Source organism: Mirounga leonina, unplaced genomic scaffold, assembly GCF_011800145.1.
Source record: "Mirounga leonina isolate KUSES-001 unplaced genomic scaffold, KU_Mleo_1.0 Mir_53, whole genome shotgun sequence".
NCBI classification, from domain to species: Eukaryota; Metazoa; Chordata; class Mammalia; order Carnivora; family Phocidae; genus Mirounga; species Mirounga leonina.
In genome coordinates this window covers 66493478-66514731 of record NW_023270807.1, presented here as the reverse complement: position 1 = coordinate 66514731, position 21254 = coordinate 66493478, and the positions used below count along the sequence as shown (strand labels likewise).

Genomic DNA, 21254 nt, shown 5'->3' with positions numbered 1-21254 from the left:
AGGATGTTATTTTATTGCTAATTAATTCTTATATGTGTATTTTGCCCCATTACATCCATTTAAACATAAGCCAGTTGGGGAAAAAAATTATATTTATCTAATACCAGTTATCGCTTCTCGGCCTTTTGGCTAAGATCAAGTGTAGTATCTAATACCAGTTAACAGAGAAATCCCCATATTTGTGCATATTTCTTAAATAAAAAGTATTACTGAATCTATTAATAAATGTAATTATAAAAAATATAATTCCTAGTTTATTAATACATTAACTATATATTTTTATCTTTAATAAGGGTAATATTTTAAACTCTAGTGTGTTTTATTTCATACAGGGTAATAGTACCAAACAGCCCCAAACAATTTTATAAGTTTTCTTTCTCCAAAACATTACCATAAGCCATAAAATCCACTTGTATTCCGCTGTTTTGGAGTATTCTGCAACTAAAGTTCCTGTTACCTGCTTATATATTTGAAGTGTGTGTGAACATAAATTATTGGAACATTTTTTCAACTCTCAAATTTGATTAACTCACTTTCTTCCAGGTTATCCTAATTAACCTACAGCCTTCAAGCTTTGGGATTATTGCTGCCAATTCTGTACAACCATTTGTTTAATGCACAATCTTCTCTAATACCTTCAAGGTGAAATTGCAAATATAAACCCTTTTTGATTTCTACTAATTAACTAGACATTGGAATGTGGCATGCCCCATAATCTGTATTAATGTGTGAATACAAGTTTTGCCTACTTTATATGAAGCATTCAGAAAGAACTTATTAAACTGAAATAAATTCTTTCAGTAAAGGATTTTCATGTGTTCAAAAACTCCACTGAATGCCTACTATGTGCCAAGCACTAGGCCAGGCAGTACAGATAAAACTGTAAAGACGACACACATAGATAGCCTCTGCACTCACGGACCTTACAAGCCTAGTAAGGAAGACAGACATTAACAAATAATGACAACTAAATATCGAGAAAGCTAATGCCATAATTTGTGCCTTGCACAGCACCTGCCAAAGTTAAGCTCGGTACCTACTATTATCAGTATCTTAATCTCAAAAATACAAATTCTGTATCCAGTAAAGGACTATGTTGAATTTACTGATCAGGAGTAAAAGAAAGGGAGGAAAAGAGATGATAAAGTCATGCCTCAAATTAAAATTGTAGGACAGTGATGGGTGCACAACATGGTGAATATACTTAATGCACACTATTGTACACTTAATAGTCGTTAAAATGATAAAATTTATGTTACATATACTTTACCACAATTTTAAAAACTGCATTTGGTTGTTAAATGTTTAATCAACTTTACCAAAAACACAAGGTGTATAAAAGATAGAGAGAAGAGGAAGCCACACAGCATAGAGCTAAAAACAGACAAAAAATGTAAAATTGCTTTGATTCTTTTCCAACTTTACATCAATTGTTCGGTTCACCTTCCCTGGTCACTATCAGGCTGCAGAGCATAGTTGGGGGGGGAGGGCGGGGTGCAGAAAAAGCCACAATCTTAGAAACTGGTTTCACCACACATTCACATTTTCCTATCTTGGTTGAGTTCTCAGAGCTGTTATCATTCCTTTTTCTTCTCACTTCTCAGCTCCCAAACCTCTGCCACTCTCTTCAGATCTGCCCCTCTACCCCAATACATGACACTTAACAAATAACTTCTCAGAGAAAACAAAAGCCCCTTCAGCTTCCTGATCCTCAGCAATCCTACCTCCATTTGTTCCTGTTTTTACTCTCTTCTCTCCAGGTCCGGAATCAGTGGTACCTCTGGCAACCCCCGCCCCCCCACCAGCACCACCAGCAGTGCTTGGATTCCTTATCTGACTTGCTCATGAACCTTACTCTATTCACTCGCGCTTGGTAACTTCATCTCCCTCTCTACAGGCTCCCACTCAAGCTACTCCCATCCTTTATAAAGTTAATTATTAACCTCCCCTGATGCTAATCCTCCTCTAGCTACCACCCTATTTCTCCTCTTGTTACTTCTCAGCCCCCACCCCCCATCTCTACTCCCCATTCACTGCTCCGCAAACTAATTAAGCCCCACTCACCTCCACCCACACCAATAAGTTTAAGCTAGCTAAAGTCATCAGTGATTTCCCATGGACTCATTTCAGTGGACCCTCTTCAGTCTTTTTCAAAAATAGGAAACTTCAGGGGTGCTTGCGTGGCTCAGTTAAGCATCCAACTCTTGACTTTGGCTCAGGTCATGATCTCAGGGTCATGGATATAATCCTGGTTGGGCTCCAAGCTCAGCAGGAAGTCTGCTTCTCCCTCTGCCCCTCCCCCGCTCGGGCACACACACTTGTGTTGGCTCTCTCAAAAATAAATAAATCTTTAAAAAAAAGTAAATTTCAGCCATATTTGACTCTCTTGATTGGGAATACCACCATTCACCCAATTACCCAAGTGAAAAATCTGTCTTTCCAGAGTCCTCCACTGTTTCACCTCCTCAGTCACAATTTCTTTTAATTAAAAAAAATAAAATATCATCCTCTTGTGAAATTTAAAAGTTCAGATAAGTATAAACTAAAACAAGGTGCACAGGAGACATGAAAACATAGGTAACTGCACACAAATGTTCAAAGCAGCACTATTCATAATAGGCAAAAACTAGAAACAACCCAAAAGTCCATCAAGATGTGTGTGAATGGAGGGACGCCTGGGTGGCTCAGTCGGTTAAGCATCTGCCTTTGGCTCAGGTCATGATCTTAGGGTCCTGGGATCAAGTCCCACATTGGGCTCCTTGCTCAGTGGAGAGCCCACTTCTCCCTCTGTCTGCCGCTCCCCTTTCTTGTGCTCGCGCTCTCTCTCTGGCTCTCTCTCCCCCCCCACCCTAATAAATAAAATCTTTTTAAAAAAAAAGGGTGAATGGATAAAAATTGTAGTACAGGCATACAAAGGAATACTACTCAGCAATAAAAAGAAATGAACTACTAATATATGCAACAACATGGGTGAATCTTCAAAACCATCATGCTGAGGGAGCACTAGAGACAAAGAAAAAACTGTATGATTCTATTTACACAAAATTTTAGAGCAAACAAAACCATAGTGACAGAAAGCAGATCAGTCGTTGCCAGGGGCCAGGATAAAAGGAAGACTGACTGGAAAGAGACACAAGAGAACATCTTGGGGGTGATGGAAAGGCTCGATCATGATTGTGATTGTGGTTCATGACTGTATGCATTTGTCAGAACTCATCAAATTGTAGACTTAAAATTGCTGAATTTTATATGAAATTATCCCTCAATAAAGCTGGATTTTAGAAAAATTAATTGAACCAAGGCACCTGTGTGGCTCAGTTGGTTAAGTGTCTAACTCTTGATTTTGGCTCAGGTAATGATCTCAGGGTCGTGAGACTGAGCCCCACATTGGGCTCCATGCTCACAGAGGAGTCTCCTTGAGATCCTCTCTCTCCCTTTGCCCCTCCCCCATGCCCTCGCTCTCTAAATATTTTTTTTTAAAAAATGAGCCTTCTAAAATGTGTCCCAGTTAATATTTCTAAACCTTCAGGGTGCCTGGGTGGCTCAGTCGTTAAGTGTCTGCTTTCGGCTCAGACCATGATCCCAGGGTCCTGGGATCGAGCCCCGCATCAGGCTCCCTGCCTGCCAGGAAGCCTGCTTCTCTCTCTCCCACTCCCCCTGCTTGTGTTCCTGCTCTCGCTGTCTTTCTCTGTCAAGTAAATAAAATCTTTAAAAAAAATTTTTTTTTCTAAACCTTCAATTGTTTTCTAAAGTCCTAACTTACATTTTGGTTCTAAAGTCAGTCAGTCCCCGGGCGCCTGGGTGATTCAGTCATTAAGCGTCTGCCTTAGGCTCAGGTCATGATCCCAGGGTCCTGGGATTGAGCCCCACATCAGGCTCCCTGCTCGGCGGGAAGCCTGCTTCTCCCTCTCCCACTCCCCCTGCTTGTGTTCCCTCTCTCGCTGTCTCTCTCTCTGTCAAATAAATAATAAAATATCTTTAAAAATTTTTTTTAAAAAATAGTCAGCCAGTCCCACATACAGTCTTATGTTTCCATAATGACACAAATCCTTCTCTAGTGACTGGAAACACTTAGCAGAATTCTGTTTTGTTTCCAGAAACCTTATAAAAGCAACAATTTGTAACATACACAGGTGAATTTTATCATCAAAATGGCATTACTTTGTGATAAATAAGTAGTGTCTCTGATTCTACCCACATAACCTCATTTACTTTTTTTTATTAAAGATTTTTATTTATTTATTTGACAGAGAGACACAGAAAGAGAGGGAACACAAGCAGGGGGAGTGGGAGAGGTAGAAGCAGGCTTCCCACTGAGCAGGGAGCCCGATGCGGGGCTCAATTCCAGGACCCTGAGATCATGACCTGAGCTGAAGGTAGACTCTTAACGACTGAGCCACCCAGGCACCCCTCATTTACTCTTAAATATAAAGATTCTTTGGGAACCTCATGAATGAGGACCTCAAGCTCCAAAAAGTGAATACTAGTCTGCATTTGAGACACTTTACCCATGCTGAAAACACAAGACTAAGACTTCCTCTTTTTTTTTTTTTTTTATTCCTTTGGCACTGAAACGTATACCTTTCTTTATTCCCATTCCCATCCCTAGCATCTAATACAGTACTTAAAGTTGACTTCTTCAAAATATTTATTCAATGTACAAGTCAATGGAATTGCTGTCCCCAAAAGACTCACTTCCTAACAACCTATATTCAAGCCAATGTTATAATGTAATTAACTTGCCTAATTCTAATAACCAAAACCACATACACAGGTCACAAGCCTTTACCTGTTATGGCAACTACGTTAATCCTCAACTAACAGGCTTTGAATGCCCACCTGAAAACCACAAGGTTGTGTATTAATAGGTGTTCCTGTAATTCCATTTACAGTGGCCAGGGTTTTAGGATGATCATGCTACAGTGCAGGACAGAAAGGGTTGCAGGCAACTAGTTTCCATGCACTTATTATTAGACTTAGAAAAGCTGATCAATTTTGACAGTTCTACTAACTCACTGACTTGGCTTTCCAAAAAATTAAGGATATTTCCAGCTAAATAGAGTAATTATCCAAAGATTAGTGACCAATGATTAATTTATCCTCTTAAGGGACCATAAATAATGGGGATTACATTGTCTTGACATTTTTCCATAACAATTCTCAGTTGCCACCAGACACCTGAAGTTATCATGATGAATTAGAGGAAGAAGACAGATTAATTGGATTAAGCATTACTTTTACTAGATTTTTTTTCCAAAAAGAGTAATAGTCTGCCTTTTGATTTAAGTGACTCATTATCTGTTTTCTAATCAAAATTACAAGAAACAACTACCACATATACAAAACTATAACAGCATACATATAACAAATGAATGCCAAAGTTACAGAAAACAGTGTTTTGAAGTCAATACCAAAAACCTACACTGCTATTTTGTGATTCCTGACCTTTGCTATTAGCAAGTCTTTTTCTGCCTGGTGTATTGCCATGGGATTTAAAAGACTGCATGGCTTCTGTTTATCAAACTCTGAGGAAAAAGTGCTTTCGTTGGACTTCCCTTTTCCTCCCCTCTCCATAAGCACTAGATATCAAATGTACTTGTCAGCAAACCAGTACTTCAGGTCATCCTAGCGAGCACAACAGGAGACAAGCACGGTCAAAAGACTGCATTAGACCCGGACATTTGTTTTAATACAGACCTTGTAAATGAAGTCAAATGACATTAAAAACAAAACAGTTACTGGAAAGGTAAGAGTGTCTTACCCAAAAAGGCAGATAGCCTCTTCTTACACAACTATCAATTCCCTTTCATCCGCCCCCTGCGCTTACAGGTTCTCCCACCAGGGTCACTGCACTTCCAACACCTTCAGCTGGGCTTGAATCACAGGAGAGCAATTCAGGACTGAGTTCTGAGAGATTCCAGCACAGCACGTGAGTCAACACACACACCCACGTATCGGCTCTGTGCCAAGCTGCTCAATAACAATACTGTTTGACATATCGGTGGTGTTTTATGCATCCAAAAGCACAATGACCTTCTACTATCTTGCTGGAGTCTCGCTGCTATGCTATGTGACACAAAACTAAGGCAAAATACACCTGGGTGTAGCCAGACAGCTGTTTATTACCTGAATTAGGACAACTCCATTCCCAGCCAGCGAGCACATGTGGACACCTCCTCCTCTCCCTGCCAAACCTCAGAGGTCTAGTGTGACGGAATTACAAGTCAGTCCTATTTCTTAACAAACTGCACAATATTCCACCCTACTCCTAGTCAGAGAACTTAAATTCATTTATACTAGTTTCCTAGTCTTCCTAGACAATTTTTTAAAAAGGGAGCCTACACTGAAAAGAGTTAGCTGTTTTCATTATGAATTGTAAATGAAGTAGCTGACTCAGTTACCAAACTCTGTGAAGACGGATCTACAAGATAACATCTGCCTGTTGAACGGGTTTTCCACCACCGTCAATACCTTACATTTGAATTTGAATTACATAAATTAATTAAAACTATTCTAAGCTATTCTCATAGTCTCTTGGTCTAGAACACCTTGAATATAAGACTTACAGACTAGCTTAATACATCACGGATGAAAGAAAGAGTAAATGCCAATAGCCTTAGAGATTGTGCTAAACTACAGGGGAAAAAAAATAAGTCTTAGGACGACACTTTGGAAATACTTAAGACAATGATAATAATACAATTCTAGCCTTTGGGAAGTTGCAGATCTGAATAAGAAAACTCTAAATGCTAGAAAGACTTTTCAAAGGAATGAAGTTTTGTTACTTATTTTTTTTTTAAGATTTTATTTATTTATTTGTCAGACAGAAAGAAAGACAGCGAGCACAAGCAGGAGAAGCAGCAGGCAGAGGGAGAAACAGGCTCCCCACTAAGCAAGGAGCCCAATGCAGGACTGGATCTGGGATCATGACCTTGAGCCGAAGGCAGACGCTTTAACCAACTGAGCCACCCAGGCATCCTGAAGTTTTGTTACTTTTAAATAAGATGATTTCAATGGACACTAACTAAACTCCTTAGGAGCAGCCCCCAGGTCTGCTTGAGACAGAATTTCTGGGTTTCTCTTATTATATCATGTTCCCCTTAGAGGCACGTGCTCTTTCCAAAGCTCTACCTCCGGCTTCAGCTTCACTCTGAGGTTCCAGGTTTGCATTTCCAGTTATCTGCTTGACATCATCCCCTGATGTCCTGCTAGCATTTAACACTCAAATGTCTAACATCTGAGTCGGTCTTTCCCTGTCAATTCCTCCTCCTCTTGCCCCTGGTCCTGACAGTGTCTACATCCACAACTGTCTACAGGATGAAAATGTGGGGCTCCCAGTTCAAAAGTCTTAATGCAGACTCCAGATGCAGGCATCATGTCTGCTTCCATGTGACTCTCTACACCCAACATTTGCTAAAATTCCCTCAGTCTATCCTTCAAAATGTCTCACATCTGTCCCTTCCTTCCCATTTCAACTGCTGTGCCTCAAATCTCACCCAGCTCTCAGCCAACGACTTTATAATTGGAGTTCCTCCTATTTCCCTCTGCAACCTAGTCACATCTTTTTAAGGCAATACTTCAGATCCCTTCAATATCTTCCCATTGCCTCTTTATTAAGTCACGTCCAAACTTCTTAACTCGGCACTCAAACCTTCCATTCCCTAGCTCCACCATTCTCTTCCAGCCTTATCTTCTGTGACTTTCCTCACATACATATGCTGGCTCTAGGCAAACCAAACAGCTTGCATTCACTAAATAAGTCCAGTGTGTACTCAGGTATAAAGAGCCTGGGTCCTGATGCAGGGACTTAAGCTCAAATCCAGCCCCCACTGCTCACTAGCCTTAGGTGCCTATCTAAAACATGATAATCATAATAGCAGTTATATCGTATAATTATGGGATAGATAAAATATAGAGTAAAGCACAGTAAAACATCCATTATTAGGCTGTCTCCTAGCCTTTGCCTAGGCATCGTACTCTACCTGAAATACCTCTACCTGCTAAATCTGCTGAAGAATCTAGTGATACTTTAAAGCCGAACTCAAAAGCTACCTCCATGAAGCCTTGCCTGATCAGCTCAGAAGTCATTTGGCCTTCCCCTAAAATCTTGTATCCAAAAAAAAAAAATCTTGTCTCTTATTCGTACTGCATTTAACATGTGTAGCATATTGCCTTAGAGTTATTTACGTTTTTGCCTCTTCTCATAACCTCTCATGTATGGAATACATCAAATTTATTCATTTCCTGCATGACTCCTACTACATAGTCTGTGCTCAATAAATGAAATGATTTCTATATCTTTTTAAAAATAAAAGGAAAACATTTTTAAGCACACATACACCCAAATTAATTAATTAAAGCTATTTTCAACTGAATTGGCTGGGTCAAGAGGAGGCAGAGACAAGACGATAGCACATAGAATGAGACAGGGCTGCTCTTGCAGACTTGATCTTCTCAAGGACAAGGTGTCACCTTGAAGAGTCAGGAAGTGCTTCCAGCCAAGTCTCCAGATGGTTCATTTCCATCCCCACGTTTAACCCCAAAAGAAGGCCTTGATCAACACCTGTCCTGAGAGCACAGGAATGGCAACAAGGGTGTACCCCACCTGCTAGGTGTGTCAGGTGAGAATCTAAAAACAAAAATAGGGCACTTGGGTGGCTCAGTTGGTTAAGTGACTGCCTTCCGCTCAGGTCATGATCCTGGAGTCCCGGGATCGAGTCCCACATCAGGCTCCCTGCTCAGCAGGGAGTCTGCTTCTCCCTCTGACCCTCCTCCCTCTCATGCTCTCTGTCTCTCATTCTCTCTCTCGCAAATAAATAAAATCTTAAAAAAAAAATAAAAACAAAAATAATCTCAGGTCTTCCTAGTATTCCCACTTGTGGTAACAAATTTACTCTAACATATTTACTGGTATGTGTCCTCTTATATTTCCAGATATTATATACAATTGCCAGGACATTTTGCTGCTTCTAAAGGGCTCAAAAACTGGGAAAACACATAGCCCTAAAAGCAATGAAATATAAAGTTAATTTTTAAAAATAGCATTGACACTTATCAAATTAGCAAATACTAATAAAAATTAAACTTAACATTGGTAGGGTTTTCAGGAAGCCAATATATTGCCAATGCACAGTAAACTGCTTTAAGTTTTCTAAAGAACAATCTGGCAATGTGTAACAAGTGTTATAAAATTGTTCATACCCTTTGAACCAGTAATCTCACTTTTGGACATATACCCTAAGGAAGCAAAAACAATTTCTTTGTTCAAAGATGTATACAGATAGGATACTTATATTGCATAACACTGCCTGCAATTCAAACATCCAGCAAAGGAGGCCTGGCTAGTAATCTAGGATGCAGCAGTATGGCAGAAGGCCACACTTACTGAAAACCTTAAGTAGGGATACTATGTGGTATAGAAAAATGTACCTTAAAAAGAATGTTCACTGAGAAACTGAAAACAAAAGTTTTTTGTAAGATGGTATCAACACTCACTTGGAAGCAAAATATAATCTGAACTGACATGAGACGATTTATGGTCTTTATTCATCGACTTGTTCTGAACACCCATAGATTTTGCTGCAGAAATATCAATGTATTTGATTACAGGGTGCTGCCTCAGATTGCCCTGTAGGGTGTTAAAAAATTGAGATGTATGTAACAGTTTACTTTTTTAAAATCAAAACAAATCTGAACCCCAAAGATATATGGCCCCAAGAGCTTTAGGTAAGAGATTGTGGCTCTGTACTAATGACCTCTATACACATGCAAGAACATTTGTATATATGTATCTGTTATAAATTTAAAGTAAAAGAATTAGTTTGGTATTCCTTGGCTTTCCATTTCCAGCCTATTCCATAATTAACATTTTTCTCTGAGTAGAAAGAGATAAAACCTAACACGTACAACTAAAACTCCATACATCTATCACTTATTCCTACAAAACAACTTATTCTCAGGGCAAGTTTACTATTATAGTCATGAGAGTTAATATTTCTAATGCTAATGATGAATTATTTTTAATATTAACATTTTTATTATAAAAGTAACACCTGTTCAACACGGAAAACTTAGAAGCCACAGACAAACCAACAGAAAGTAAGAAATCCAAAAACATGGCACTCAAGGATAACTACGGAGTTGGGGGTGTCGCTGCCAAAGTTTGAGTGTTACATTAGTATAGAACAATGGCAACATTTTGCCCCCATCTGCACTAAAACATCAATTAACTTTGTGGAATAACATTGTTTAAATAACTATTGACAAATGTGAATCCTTTGAGATGCTGCCATTTGCAAACTGGAACATGAAGTCAAAACTAATAAAAAGGATAATTAAGCAAGATGAAAAGGTTTTTACTATTAAAAAGTCACCAGACTAACCCACTCGACTTGGCATTAATACCAATCTACCCAGAAGAATCCAGAAATATCTCCATTTAATGAGTAGTGGTTTTCTGTTTTTATAAAGCATAGCTCAGAATTAGTCTTGGATTCAGTCTAAGTTTGTCACAAGAATAAATTTTGACTCTCTGAATACATACAGAACACCTCTTATGCAATTTATTTTTTAGTGGGGCACTTGGGTGGCTCAGTCATTAAGCGTCTGCCTTCGGCTCAGGTCATGATATCAGGGTCCCTAGAGCCCTGCATCGGGCTCCCCGCTCAGCGGGAAGCCTGCTTCTCCCTCTCCCACTCCCCCTGCTTGTGTTCCCTCTCTCGCTGTCTGTCAAATAAATAAATAAAATCTTAAAAAAAAAAAAAATTTACTCTTCAGCAAAAAAAAAAAAAAGTAATAGCTGAACAACAGACCAATGCATAAACTCTAGTCAGTGATTCTCCTTCTTATGGGAGAGCAGCATTTCTGACCAACATTGTTCCCTCTTGATAAACATAGAAGTCTCATAATCCTTGAAAACTTTAATGCACACCTCCAAGGGTAGTTTACCCTTCAAGTGAGAAACCCTAATATTCAGAAGATAAAGACATGCTTCTGTATTTATCCACCAGCCAAGATTTTGTCACTTTCCTTTTAGTTGTATAATGGAAATAATTAGGATTCTTTTTCAGTTTTTTAAATACAAAATTATAATCTTGACTATGCTTTTTTAAACTAAATGTGCCTTGGGGTGCCCGGGTGGCTCAGTCGGTTGGGCATCTGTCTTTGGCTCAGGTCATGATCCCAGGGTCCTGGGATTGAGCCCCACACTGGGCTCCCTGCTCAGCAGGGAGCCTGCTTCTCCCTCTTCTTCTGCCCCTCCCCCCTGCTCGAGTGTGCTCTCTCTCTCAAATAAATTCTGTAAAAAAATGAAAATGAACTAAATGTACCTCTCTGGAACTTCTAATATGCTCCTCAGGGTTGGGGGAGGGGGGGAATGTCCTGCCTTCTCAGACCCATACACCTCTCCAGACTTAATTTAAGCAGAAACACAGCTTTGGTCCGTATGCATTATTTCACATCTGTATTTCATATGTATCCCCATAACTAAAAATTAATGAAATGAAAAAAGACTTCCAACTTGGAAATAAGGCACATCATTTCCTCAGTTTTTTTTTTTTAATTAGATTTTTTTTATTTATTTATTTGAGAGAGAGAGAGAGAGCACATGAGAGGGGGGAGGGTCAGAGAGAGAAGCAGACTCCCTGCCAAGCAGGGAGCCCGATGCGGGCCTCGATCCAGGGACTCCAGGATCATGACCTGAGCCGAAGGCAGTCGCTTAACCAACTGAGCCACCCAGGCGCCCTCCTCAGTTCTTTTAGCTCTAGTTTCTATAGGCAAGATGGGAAGTTATTTCTGTTGTTACTGAAGAAAGAAAGTATGATCACACACATCTGGTACATGTCCATGTGAAAGTACTGCTTTCCTCCATCGCTCCAGTCTCAGAGGGACTGGCTCTTGTGTGATGGGTTTGCACAGCTCCCCAGGAGTGCTGGAGTTGCTCATTCTGAATCACTGCCAAGAAAAACACCACGGTTCATGAGCGGCACTAGGCTAGGCTGGTGCTCAGAGCCGTGGTGAGCCAACTGTTCAAGGAGTGTTTGGGAGTTAGTTTGTTTTGTTAAGGTTTGTTTGTTTAATTTGAATATGAGATCAGATCTCTGATTGGATTGTAATAACTCTAAATGGAATTCTATTCCAAAAGCAACTTCCCAGGATTTCTGATAACTTGGGTAGAAGATACTATTAAGGTTCTAGAGAATATATAGGTAATATGAAGAAAATAGTTTCAAGGCAGAAAAAAGGCAGGGTTCTACACTTCAGGACAACTTTAACACAAGTACAAATTTTTACCCAGCTGAAAAGATGCTCTTAAATTCAACATAATAGATGTAAATACTGGTATCATGTGCCGCAACCCTAAACTGTTCAAGTTCCAACTTTCCTATCTATAAATGGAAGTAACAGCACACTACAAGCCTACCTAAAAAACAATGTATGAATATATATGAATGTATATGAAAGCTCTTTATGATAAAGGACTACGCAAATTATCATTTAAATATGAATTATCCTTAAAATGCCATTCACAGAATGGTAGATTAGAATAGGTTGCAATTAGGTTCTCTGTCTTCCACCTCCAGGTTTGTTTTTGTTTTTTAGTTTTTTGGTTTTTGTTTTGTTCTGTTTTTGTAAGCACTCTCTAACCCCAACATGGGGCTCAACCTCACCACTAGGAGATCAAGAGTCACATGCTCTACTGACTGAACCAGCCAGGCACCCCTCTGTCTTCCACTTTAATCTTAATTCATAACTCATTTGAATTCATGCTATTCCTCCCAAACGTTCCAAGTACATCAAAAATGTAACAACAGTTGTATAAAATCATTGTTTTGTCCCATGGTTATGACAAAAGGAATAAAATGGCCAACAATTTCATCAGAATTTTACAAGGATTAACCACCACACTGAAGAGAGGAGTGGCACACTAATACACACTAATATCTTTTGCATAGAGGCAAAAGATAGCAGGATAAGTTCGGAAAAGTGCAAGGCGTTCAGCGTGGCCAGAGCACAAAGAAGAAGAGAAAGAGGTGAGAGGCAAGGCTAACGGGTCAGGAAAGGGCCAGAACCTGAAGACTTCTGGTGTACGTAGTAGTAAGTATCACCGATGCCTTTAAACATAACAATGATATGGTGCTGTGTTTTAGAGAAATCACTCGTGCATAACTGAGGACAGAGGGACCAGTTAAAGCATTAGGACAATAACTGAGGCATTAATGAAGGCATGAATTAAGACAGCACTAAAGGAAAGAAAGGGGATTGATTTATGAGGCATTTAGGAAGTAAATGTAAAAGGATTTTGTCTAGTTTAACAAAATAGGAAAAGGGAGAAATAAGAAATTAAGATGAATTCAACAAGAGGTGTCAGGCACCGAGAAAATTCAGAAGAAAGGATAGGTTTATTTACAAGTGGGCTGTTGTTTTTGGTGGCAGAAGATTGTATGGGGTGGCTAAAAAAATGTATTCATTTTGAGTATGATATACCTGCATATCCAAATGGAGCTGTCCAGATATAATAAATACGGGTCATGAACACAGAGAAGAAATTTGGAAATAACAACCCTAAGAGAGCGGCTGGAGCCATGGGGTGTGGGAGACACCCAAGGAAGATAGGAAAAGTGAAGCCAAGTACATGGCCTGGGATGAAGCCTCAAGGAATTGCAATATGGATTCAACAAGAACCCATACAAAAAGATGTAACAAATCACAATAAGAGCACAGAGTACAATTTATTCTAAAAGATACCTCAAAACCCTTCCTGAAGTAATTCTGGTATGCTTTTATTTTTGATTGATTTCATTCTTTGAGCAGTTAATTTTATTGATAAAAGTTCCATGATAAAACACCCACAGGAATACTCATTATTGTATTTGATCAGAATTCATTATATACTGTTCACTGTTTCATCTCGCTCTGAATTCAGAAACATTTTGGAAATGGAGTACAAAATGCTCACATCGTACTCCTTTCTTTATTATTCCAAAATCCTGAAATCATTTTTGTGATCTAATGACCTACTGTAACAGCCAGTCCAGGTGAATTTACATGTAATATAAGATTGGATGTTTTAAGATGGAGGAGAACAAAGGAGATTCAAGCATAACAGCCATAAGTGAGTTCTCTTAGTTTTCAACCTCTTCCAGTGCAAATAACAGGCATTTTTCTTATAGCAAAAGATGTATTGGACCATGAACTAGATTGTTCATTCACCATAGTCAGTTCAACAAAACATTAAAAACCTTCCTAGGATATAGAAATTATTAGTTATACAGGCAGCTTTCCACACACACACACACACACACACACACACACACACACAGCCCTTAGCATAAAGACAAGACATAGCAGTTTGGTTCTGAACTATAATCAACTTCCTATAAGTCTAGGTGTAGCAAAAAACTGCAGTGTGTAGATATCAGCATAAATGTAAATGTGAAAACTTTTTTTAAAAAACCTTCAAGACGGGGGCGCCTGGGTGGCTCAGTCGTTAAGCGTCTGCCTTTAGCTCAGGTCATGATATCAGGGTCCTGGGATTGAACCCCACATCGGGCTCCCTGCTCCGCGGGAAGCCTGCTTCTCCCTCTCTCACTCCCCCTGCTTGTGTTCCCTCTCTCGCTCTCTGTCAAATAAATAAATAAAATCTTTTTAATAAATAAATAAATAAATAACCTTCAAGAGCATGAACTGACTTGAAGTTTCAGAGGTGCCAGCAGGACTATTTTGAGAGATGTTACAAGATGCATTGTTCCCTAAATGGTATTGAAAATCCTACTTTGTGACTGTAACTGTCTGAAGAGCAATCTACCTCATATAGGGAAGGCAAAGTTGCATCAAAGATTGTAGCCAGAGAGCCTCCCTTTGGGGACCTTTTTGATAATCTACTTTTCTTTAAAACTACTGAATTTTGGGGCACCTGGGTGGCTCAGTCGGTTAAGTGTCTGCCTTCGGCTCAGGTCATGATCCCAGGGTCCTGGGATTGAGCCCCACATCGGGCTCCCTGCTTTGTGGGAAGCCTGCTTCTCCCTCTCCCACCCCCCCTGCTTGTGTTCCCTCTCTCACTGTGTCTCTGTCAAATAAATAAAATCTTTAAAACTACTGAATTTTTAATACCTTGATTTGTACTTTAAATACCCAAGACTGGAGGATAACATGCAGTGTTTCCCAAACTTATTTAACCATAGACCTCCACTTTAAAGAAAGGCTATTAAAGAACACAATTTGGAAATTACTGAAAGAAGCAAGAGTCTACTTGACCAAGCCTCTGGACCACAAAGACATAATATCTTCAAAAGGATATCATTAACTACACTAAATACTGATTCTGAAAACATATTTGTTTTAAATAATTTTATTTATTTTTAAAGATTTTATTTATTTATTTGACAGAGAGATACGCAGCAAGACAGGGAACACAAGCAGGGGGAGTGGGAGAGGGAGAAGCAGGCCCCCCGCGGAGCAGAGAGCCCGATGCGGGGCTCGATCCCAGGACCCTGGGATCATGACCTGAGCCGAAGGCAGATGCTCAACGACTGAGCCACCCAGGCGCCCGTTTTAAATAATTTTAAAAGTGATATACCATTAAAATATTTCTCTTTCTTCCGGAAGAAAACCTAAGTAAACGAGATTAATACCCTGGTAAGATCCCAGAGTGTCCATAGTGCTGTATCTGAAGATAAAAGAATCCTTAATTCTTTATCAGTTCCAGGAAGGAACTAAAAATGGGTTTTCTAATATCCAGCACACTTGTGATTTCTAAGGGAAAATACGTTCCAGTTAACTGTAGTAACTGTTTTAGTTTTCCCCAAAGCATCTGATTTACCTGTACACATGTGAACAGGTAAAAGTTTAACTGAAAAGAGACAACTCAAGTTCAGCCTGCTCCCTCTGATGCAGCACTATGTGTGAGGCTTATCTCTGAGTATCATGTCACTGGCAGCTAGGACAACATAGTGGGGCTGTGAGGCACTCAACAATTTTCACTCGTTCCACTGCCTAACCTGTAGTTCAGCTTGCTTCCCTTTTCCAGAGTCCTAAATTCACAAAGTAAGATTTATTACCATAGACAAAGAGGCCATCAAATGCCTTTCCCAGCCACCACCATTCACGGGAATTTCCTTAGAATTTCAGCTTTTTAAAATAAGATTTAGTCCTGGGACGCCTGGGTGGCTCAGTCGTTAAGGGTCTGCCTTCAGCTCAGGTCATGATCTCAGGGTCCTGGGATTGAGCCCCGCATCGGGCTCCCTGCTCAGTGGGAAGCCTGCTTCTCCCTCTCCCACTCCCCCTGCTTGTGTTCCCTCTCTCGCTGTCTCTCTCTGTCAAATAAATAAATAAAATCTTAAAAAAAAAAATAAATAAGATTTAGTCCTGATATATTACAAATGCCTCAGGGAAATATTCTGTTTACTCATTTGTATCCCACAGCAGATCAAAAAATCCTTGGGAACTGCAGACCTTGTTTCTTTCAGTTACCATCTCCAGCGCCCAGCACAGAGAGGGTCAGAAACTTGGTAAACATTTGTAGAATGAATAAGGACTAACATTAAGATGTATAAACTAACCTATAACTTAGTGTGAATGAAAGTCTTCAGGGCCTTTCCTGAGAAGTTCTGGGTAGATCATCAGTTGCATTGAAAGAGTTAAGATAACCCTGAAGAGGGCCACCTGGGTGGCTCAGTCGGTTAAACCTCTGCCTTCAGCTCAGGTCATGATCCCGGGATTCTGGGATCGATCCCTGCATCGGGCTCTCCGCTCAGTGGTGAGTCTGCTTCTCGCTCTCCCTCTGTGATCTCTCTCGCTCTCTCTCAAATAAATAAATAAAACTAAAAAAGATAGCCCTGAAGAGAAAGCCTGAGAAAGGCTCCTCTTCAGTTCTGTCTGGAAACATCATCATACCATGGATCAGTCTAAAGGAACATCGTTCTTCAAAAGAAACCCCATACTTCAGCTGAATGCCATATGAAATTATCTTCTCATTGGAAGTCCCTCTACAAAAATCTATTTCAGTGAGACATTAACAACTGGCAATCCTTTATGACAGCAAAGTAAGACCAAGAAACAGGGACCTTAATCTTTCAGACTTCTTTTCTAACCCTAGAATTCCTGGTATGGTACTCAATCAATTGCTAATGCTTGAATTAATCAACAACATAAAGAAGCTGGATTAGCAGAAGGTTATCCAGCCAATGCAAAGGATCAATCATTAAAAACCCAGTTTCTGGAGTCAGATAAAAGTGAGGTTGAATCCTGGCTCCACTGCTTACTCTGTAAGCCTGAGTTTCCACATATGAAAAGAAAGATATTTATTAAGCCTATAACGTGGAGTTGCAGTAAGGTTTAAATAGGAATATATACAGTTCTTTGCACTGGGCCTGGCACACAGTTAGTTCTCAAGAAAAGTGAGCCATCATTTAGAAACCTAGATTCACATTCCACCACTACCTATGTATCCTTGGGCTCATCACTAGGAAGAAGCCAATGAAAACAAAATCAAGGGCTCTCTAATGCTGGGATTATCAATCATAAATAAGGTAAAAGAAAATGGATCAAAACTTTTTTAAAAATAAACGCCTTAAACAATTCAGATATTTTTTGGCTTTGTACTTGAAGCTTGCATATGTTTAATCACAAATGACTCAGCATCAGAATATCAAAATGAAAAAGCCTGAACAGGCAGACTTCAGGTATTCTCAAATACTTCAGTGCCTGTGGTGAAGGCTGGACCTTATGAAACACCTGTATATGTTGGGGGTGGGGGCACAGGTCTCTATTAAATGGCTTAAAGACAATCTTGTTACCTTTTTTTTTCCCCCACAGATGAGGTTAAATCTTTTTTCTTCCTTAGACCTTAAAATTCATCAGTATCAGCTCTGTATAGCATAGCATCCAAGTAAAGGTCACTGTTCAATCTAGCAGCTGTGTTATACAGAACATTACAAGTGCATAGGCAGGCACCCAGAGCGCAGGCTGGTTCTCTGTCACCACTTACCCTGCGGTGGGCACCTTTGCGCAAGGGCACAGCCATACACAGCAGTCATGCAGATAAGCACAAAGATCTTCAGTATTTAACTGGCATACCTGTATAACTATTCATACAATATACACCCACACATACACAAACATGACAAAGTTGTCAGGATTTAACTGAGTAAATGAAGAAGGATATTCATCAAAAAATGAAAATACAGAGCTTCAAAAAGTTCAAGGGAGCAGGGTCCTGTCCCCTCCCCCACCCTCAGCTGGCCACTACTGGGATATTGTAGCCAACAGGAATTTGGGGGATGGGAGGTAGGTGGAGGCTTCAACACTGTAAAACTCCCATCCCTGGAAAAACTATGGCCTTTCCCCAATAGTTGCTCACTCACACACTCACTCTCAAAATGAAGATAGGAGAAAAAAACCCACAGATAGCAAATGACCTACTCACCTGAGTCTGCAAGAACAGGGGTAAACAAACTGTTGTCTTGTTTGAACTGCATTAAAAATCTGTAATCCCAGGCAAGAATATACTATATGCTAAAGGAACCAGTCTGAAAATGTTGACTGTCAATTCTGCCTCCTTGAGCTTTTCCCTACCAGATACCCAATGCTCATATAAAAAATTATTTTTTGTTCAATATTGCATATGCATATCAATCCTGCTGAACTTTACAAAAGTTGCCTTCCATTAAAAATAAATAACAGGACATTACATTTCTAACACTGTGACCTGCGAAACACCATAGTTCAAGAGCTATTTAAGGAACAGAAATTCCAGGTTAAATATGGTATATTACATGTGCAGAGACAATGTACAAGAATATTCATTGCAGCACTGTTTATATTAAGTTTGGAAGTAATCTAAATGGCTATTAAAGAGAGAATGCATTAGTAAAGTATAATACATTCATACAATGGAAAACCTTGAGTTAAAATGTAAAGATTTTAAGCTACCAGTTCAAATTGAGGTATTATGTGGATAAACTGCAAACGATGCAGAGTAGAAGAAAAGCTGCAGAATGATACATGTAATACTATTTATATAAGGTTTTAAAACTCCCAACATTACCTCTGCCTTAGAATTTGTTGGAACAGTCTTGCATGTTCCTTGTATGTACACTAAATACCTAAGGAATATTCACTCTAAAAATAGAAAAGGTTAAAAAAAAAAAAAGACTATTAATCATATAAAGTTTCCCCAATGGCAGGGAGGAACCTTACTTAGTACTGGAAGTCACTTAACCCTTTAAGTCATAAGATGTGTGCTCTATCTCCATACTACTACTCACCAAGACACTATTTTACCAAGCCTCAGTTTGCTGATAACACCTGCCTCGCAGGTTGAAGTGAAATAATGCATGTAAAAGAGTTTATACAAAAGGTCTTGGACTTGTTTTTTGCCTATCAGTCAAGAGATCACACAATAACGCCCTACAGGGAAAAAAAAAAATGTTGAGTCTGCACTTTTTCATCTAGTCTCGTATATGGTTAAATATGACAAAGAACACAACAGGAAAGGGCAACCCCTCACCTTCCTCCTTCCAGTCCCTGATCTGGCTTGCCTCCTATGCTTTCTATATTTAGCACGCATTGCCCCCCCCCCCCCCCAAAAAAAACCACGAAACAGTGACTCTTGCAGGGCTCCCTTCGGAACTCCCCGTGATCTTGGAATAAATCCCTTTAATCTCACCAACCCTGCCGCCCCTCACCACAGACACCCCTCTGCAGCCCCGGAGGCAGATGAACGAAAACCCAACGGTCATGGCCACATAAGAGACCGTAAAAATCACAGTGCGATGTTGTTGGGTTTGAAAGGTTCTGTTTGTTTTCAAAAATTAAGAGGAAAGTATACCGTAGACTCTTAAACCCTACTCTTAGAAAGAAGATCTGGGCAAATAAGTTCTGCGACTTGTTTCCAAACACACCGTCCCCACATCTGGATCCAATACAAAGCCAGGCACACCGAGGCCCCTGGAGCGGCAGGCTGCGTTTGCAGTGGGGCAGACCCACCTCTCACACCCGCCCGCACACAGCACCCACCGAGGCGCACATGCCGGCGCCGACACACACTCCGCACGCGGGATGCTCTCAGAGGCCCCGTGCCCGCTCTCCCCGCACTCCCGGCTGGCGCGGCGGGCTCCGAGCCTCACCTGTCTTGAAGACCATCTTGTCATCGTCCTTGGACCCGAAGGTCTTCAGCATGGCCACGAAGAGCACCCCGCAGGCGTTCTGGATGCCGAACACCGACCCATTGCACCACATGGCGGCAAACATCACCAGCCAGCCCCAGCCGCCCTCGGGAGGCTGCGGGGGCTCAGCGCCCGCCGGCCCCGTCAGCTCTACCTCCACCTTCTCGACGGACGCCTCGGGGCCGTCCGAGGGTCCCGGGCCGGGCAGCGGAGCGGCCCCCACCGTAGGCGCGGGGCCCGGTGGCTGCGCCTCGCTCGTCCCCTGCGCGGCGGCGGGCTCCTCGGGGAAGGGCACCATGGCCCGAGGCGGCCCCCTCGGGCGCCAGGGAAGCGCGAGGGGTGCGAGTCCCCGGCGAGCTCGCGGAGGAGCTGCCGAGCGCCGAGCCCGCGGGCTGCTGAGGCCGAGGCGAGGGCGGCGGAGCCCCGGGGGGGCCGTCAGCGCAGGGCGCGGAGGCTGCCGCGAGGAGGAAGGCGGAGGCGAGCGAGCACCTCACAGCCCAGGGGCTCGGGCCTCCAGTGCACAGCCCCGTACCCGCCACTGCGGCGGGGGCCCGCCAGCCGGCTCTTAAAGACGCCCCCCACCCCGCTGGCTGGGGGCGTGGCTGGAGCGGGACGTGCCCCAGACTCTCGAGATGATTGGGCTTCAGGAGAGCGGAGGCGGGGCCCACCCGCCTGGAGGAGCCTAGACCCAGGTGCCCGCGGGTGGCGGTCTCTGCGCGCGCGCCTGCGGCAAGGCCTCCTCCTACCCAGTAGGGGGTCATAGATGTGTAGGTTGCCTCGCCGCAAAGTGTTAACGGAAGGAGCGCGAATCCTCCTAGGTACAGGCTGGGTGTGTCATCACACTGCAGTACGGGAGCTTCTTTAGCCTTAGCTCACTGACAGCTTCACAACCAAACTAACATTGCCTCTTTGTTTTTGTTTTGCTTTTTGGCATTCACCTCTTATTACTAATTATAATATATAAGCTACGTAATGCCACCTGCTTACCTAAAAGAAAGTCAGAAGAGGACTTATTGAATTATTTCTCCTGCTTTCATACACAATTTCCTATAAATACTTGGCACATTAAAGATGCCCATTTTGTAAGAC

At 41.3% G+C, this 21254-nt stretch overlaps 1 protein-coding gene and 1 pseudogene across 1 annotated transcript in view; one reads left to right on the top strand and one right to left on the bottom strand.

The window, feature by feature from the left end:
• SLC16A10 (solute carrier family 16 member 10) overlaps positions 1 to 20688 on the bottom strand; it is a 112804-nt gene extending 92116 nt beyond the window's left edge. Inside the window, exon 1 of the mRNA XM_034991837.1 lies at positions 20127 to 20688. Coding sequence (XP_034847728.1) covers positions 20127 to 20463 — 337 coding nt within the window. The 5' untranslated portion in view covers positions 20464 to 20688. The remainder of the gene's footprint in view (positions 1 to 20126) is intronic.
• Positions 110 to 219, top strand: LOC118001732 (annotated as a pseudogene).
• Positions 20689 to 21254: the final 566 nt, after the last annotated feature.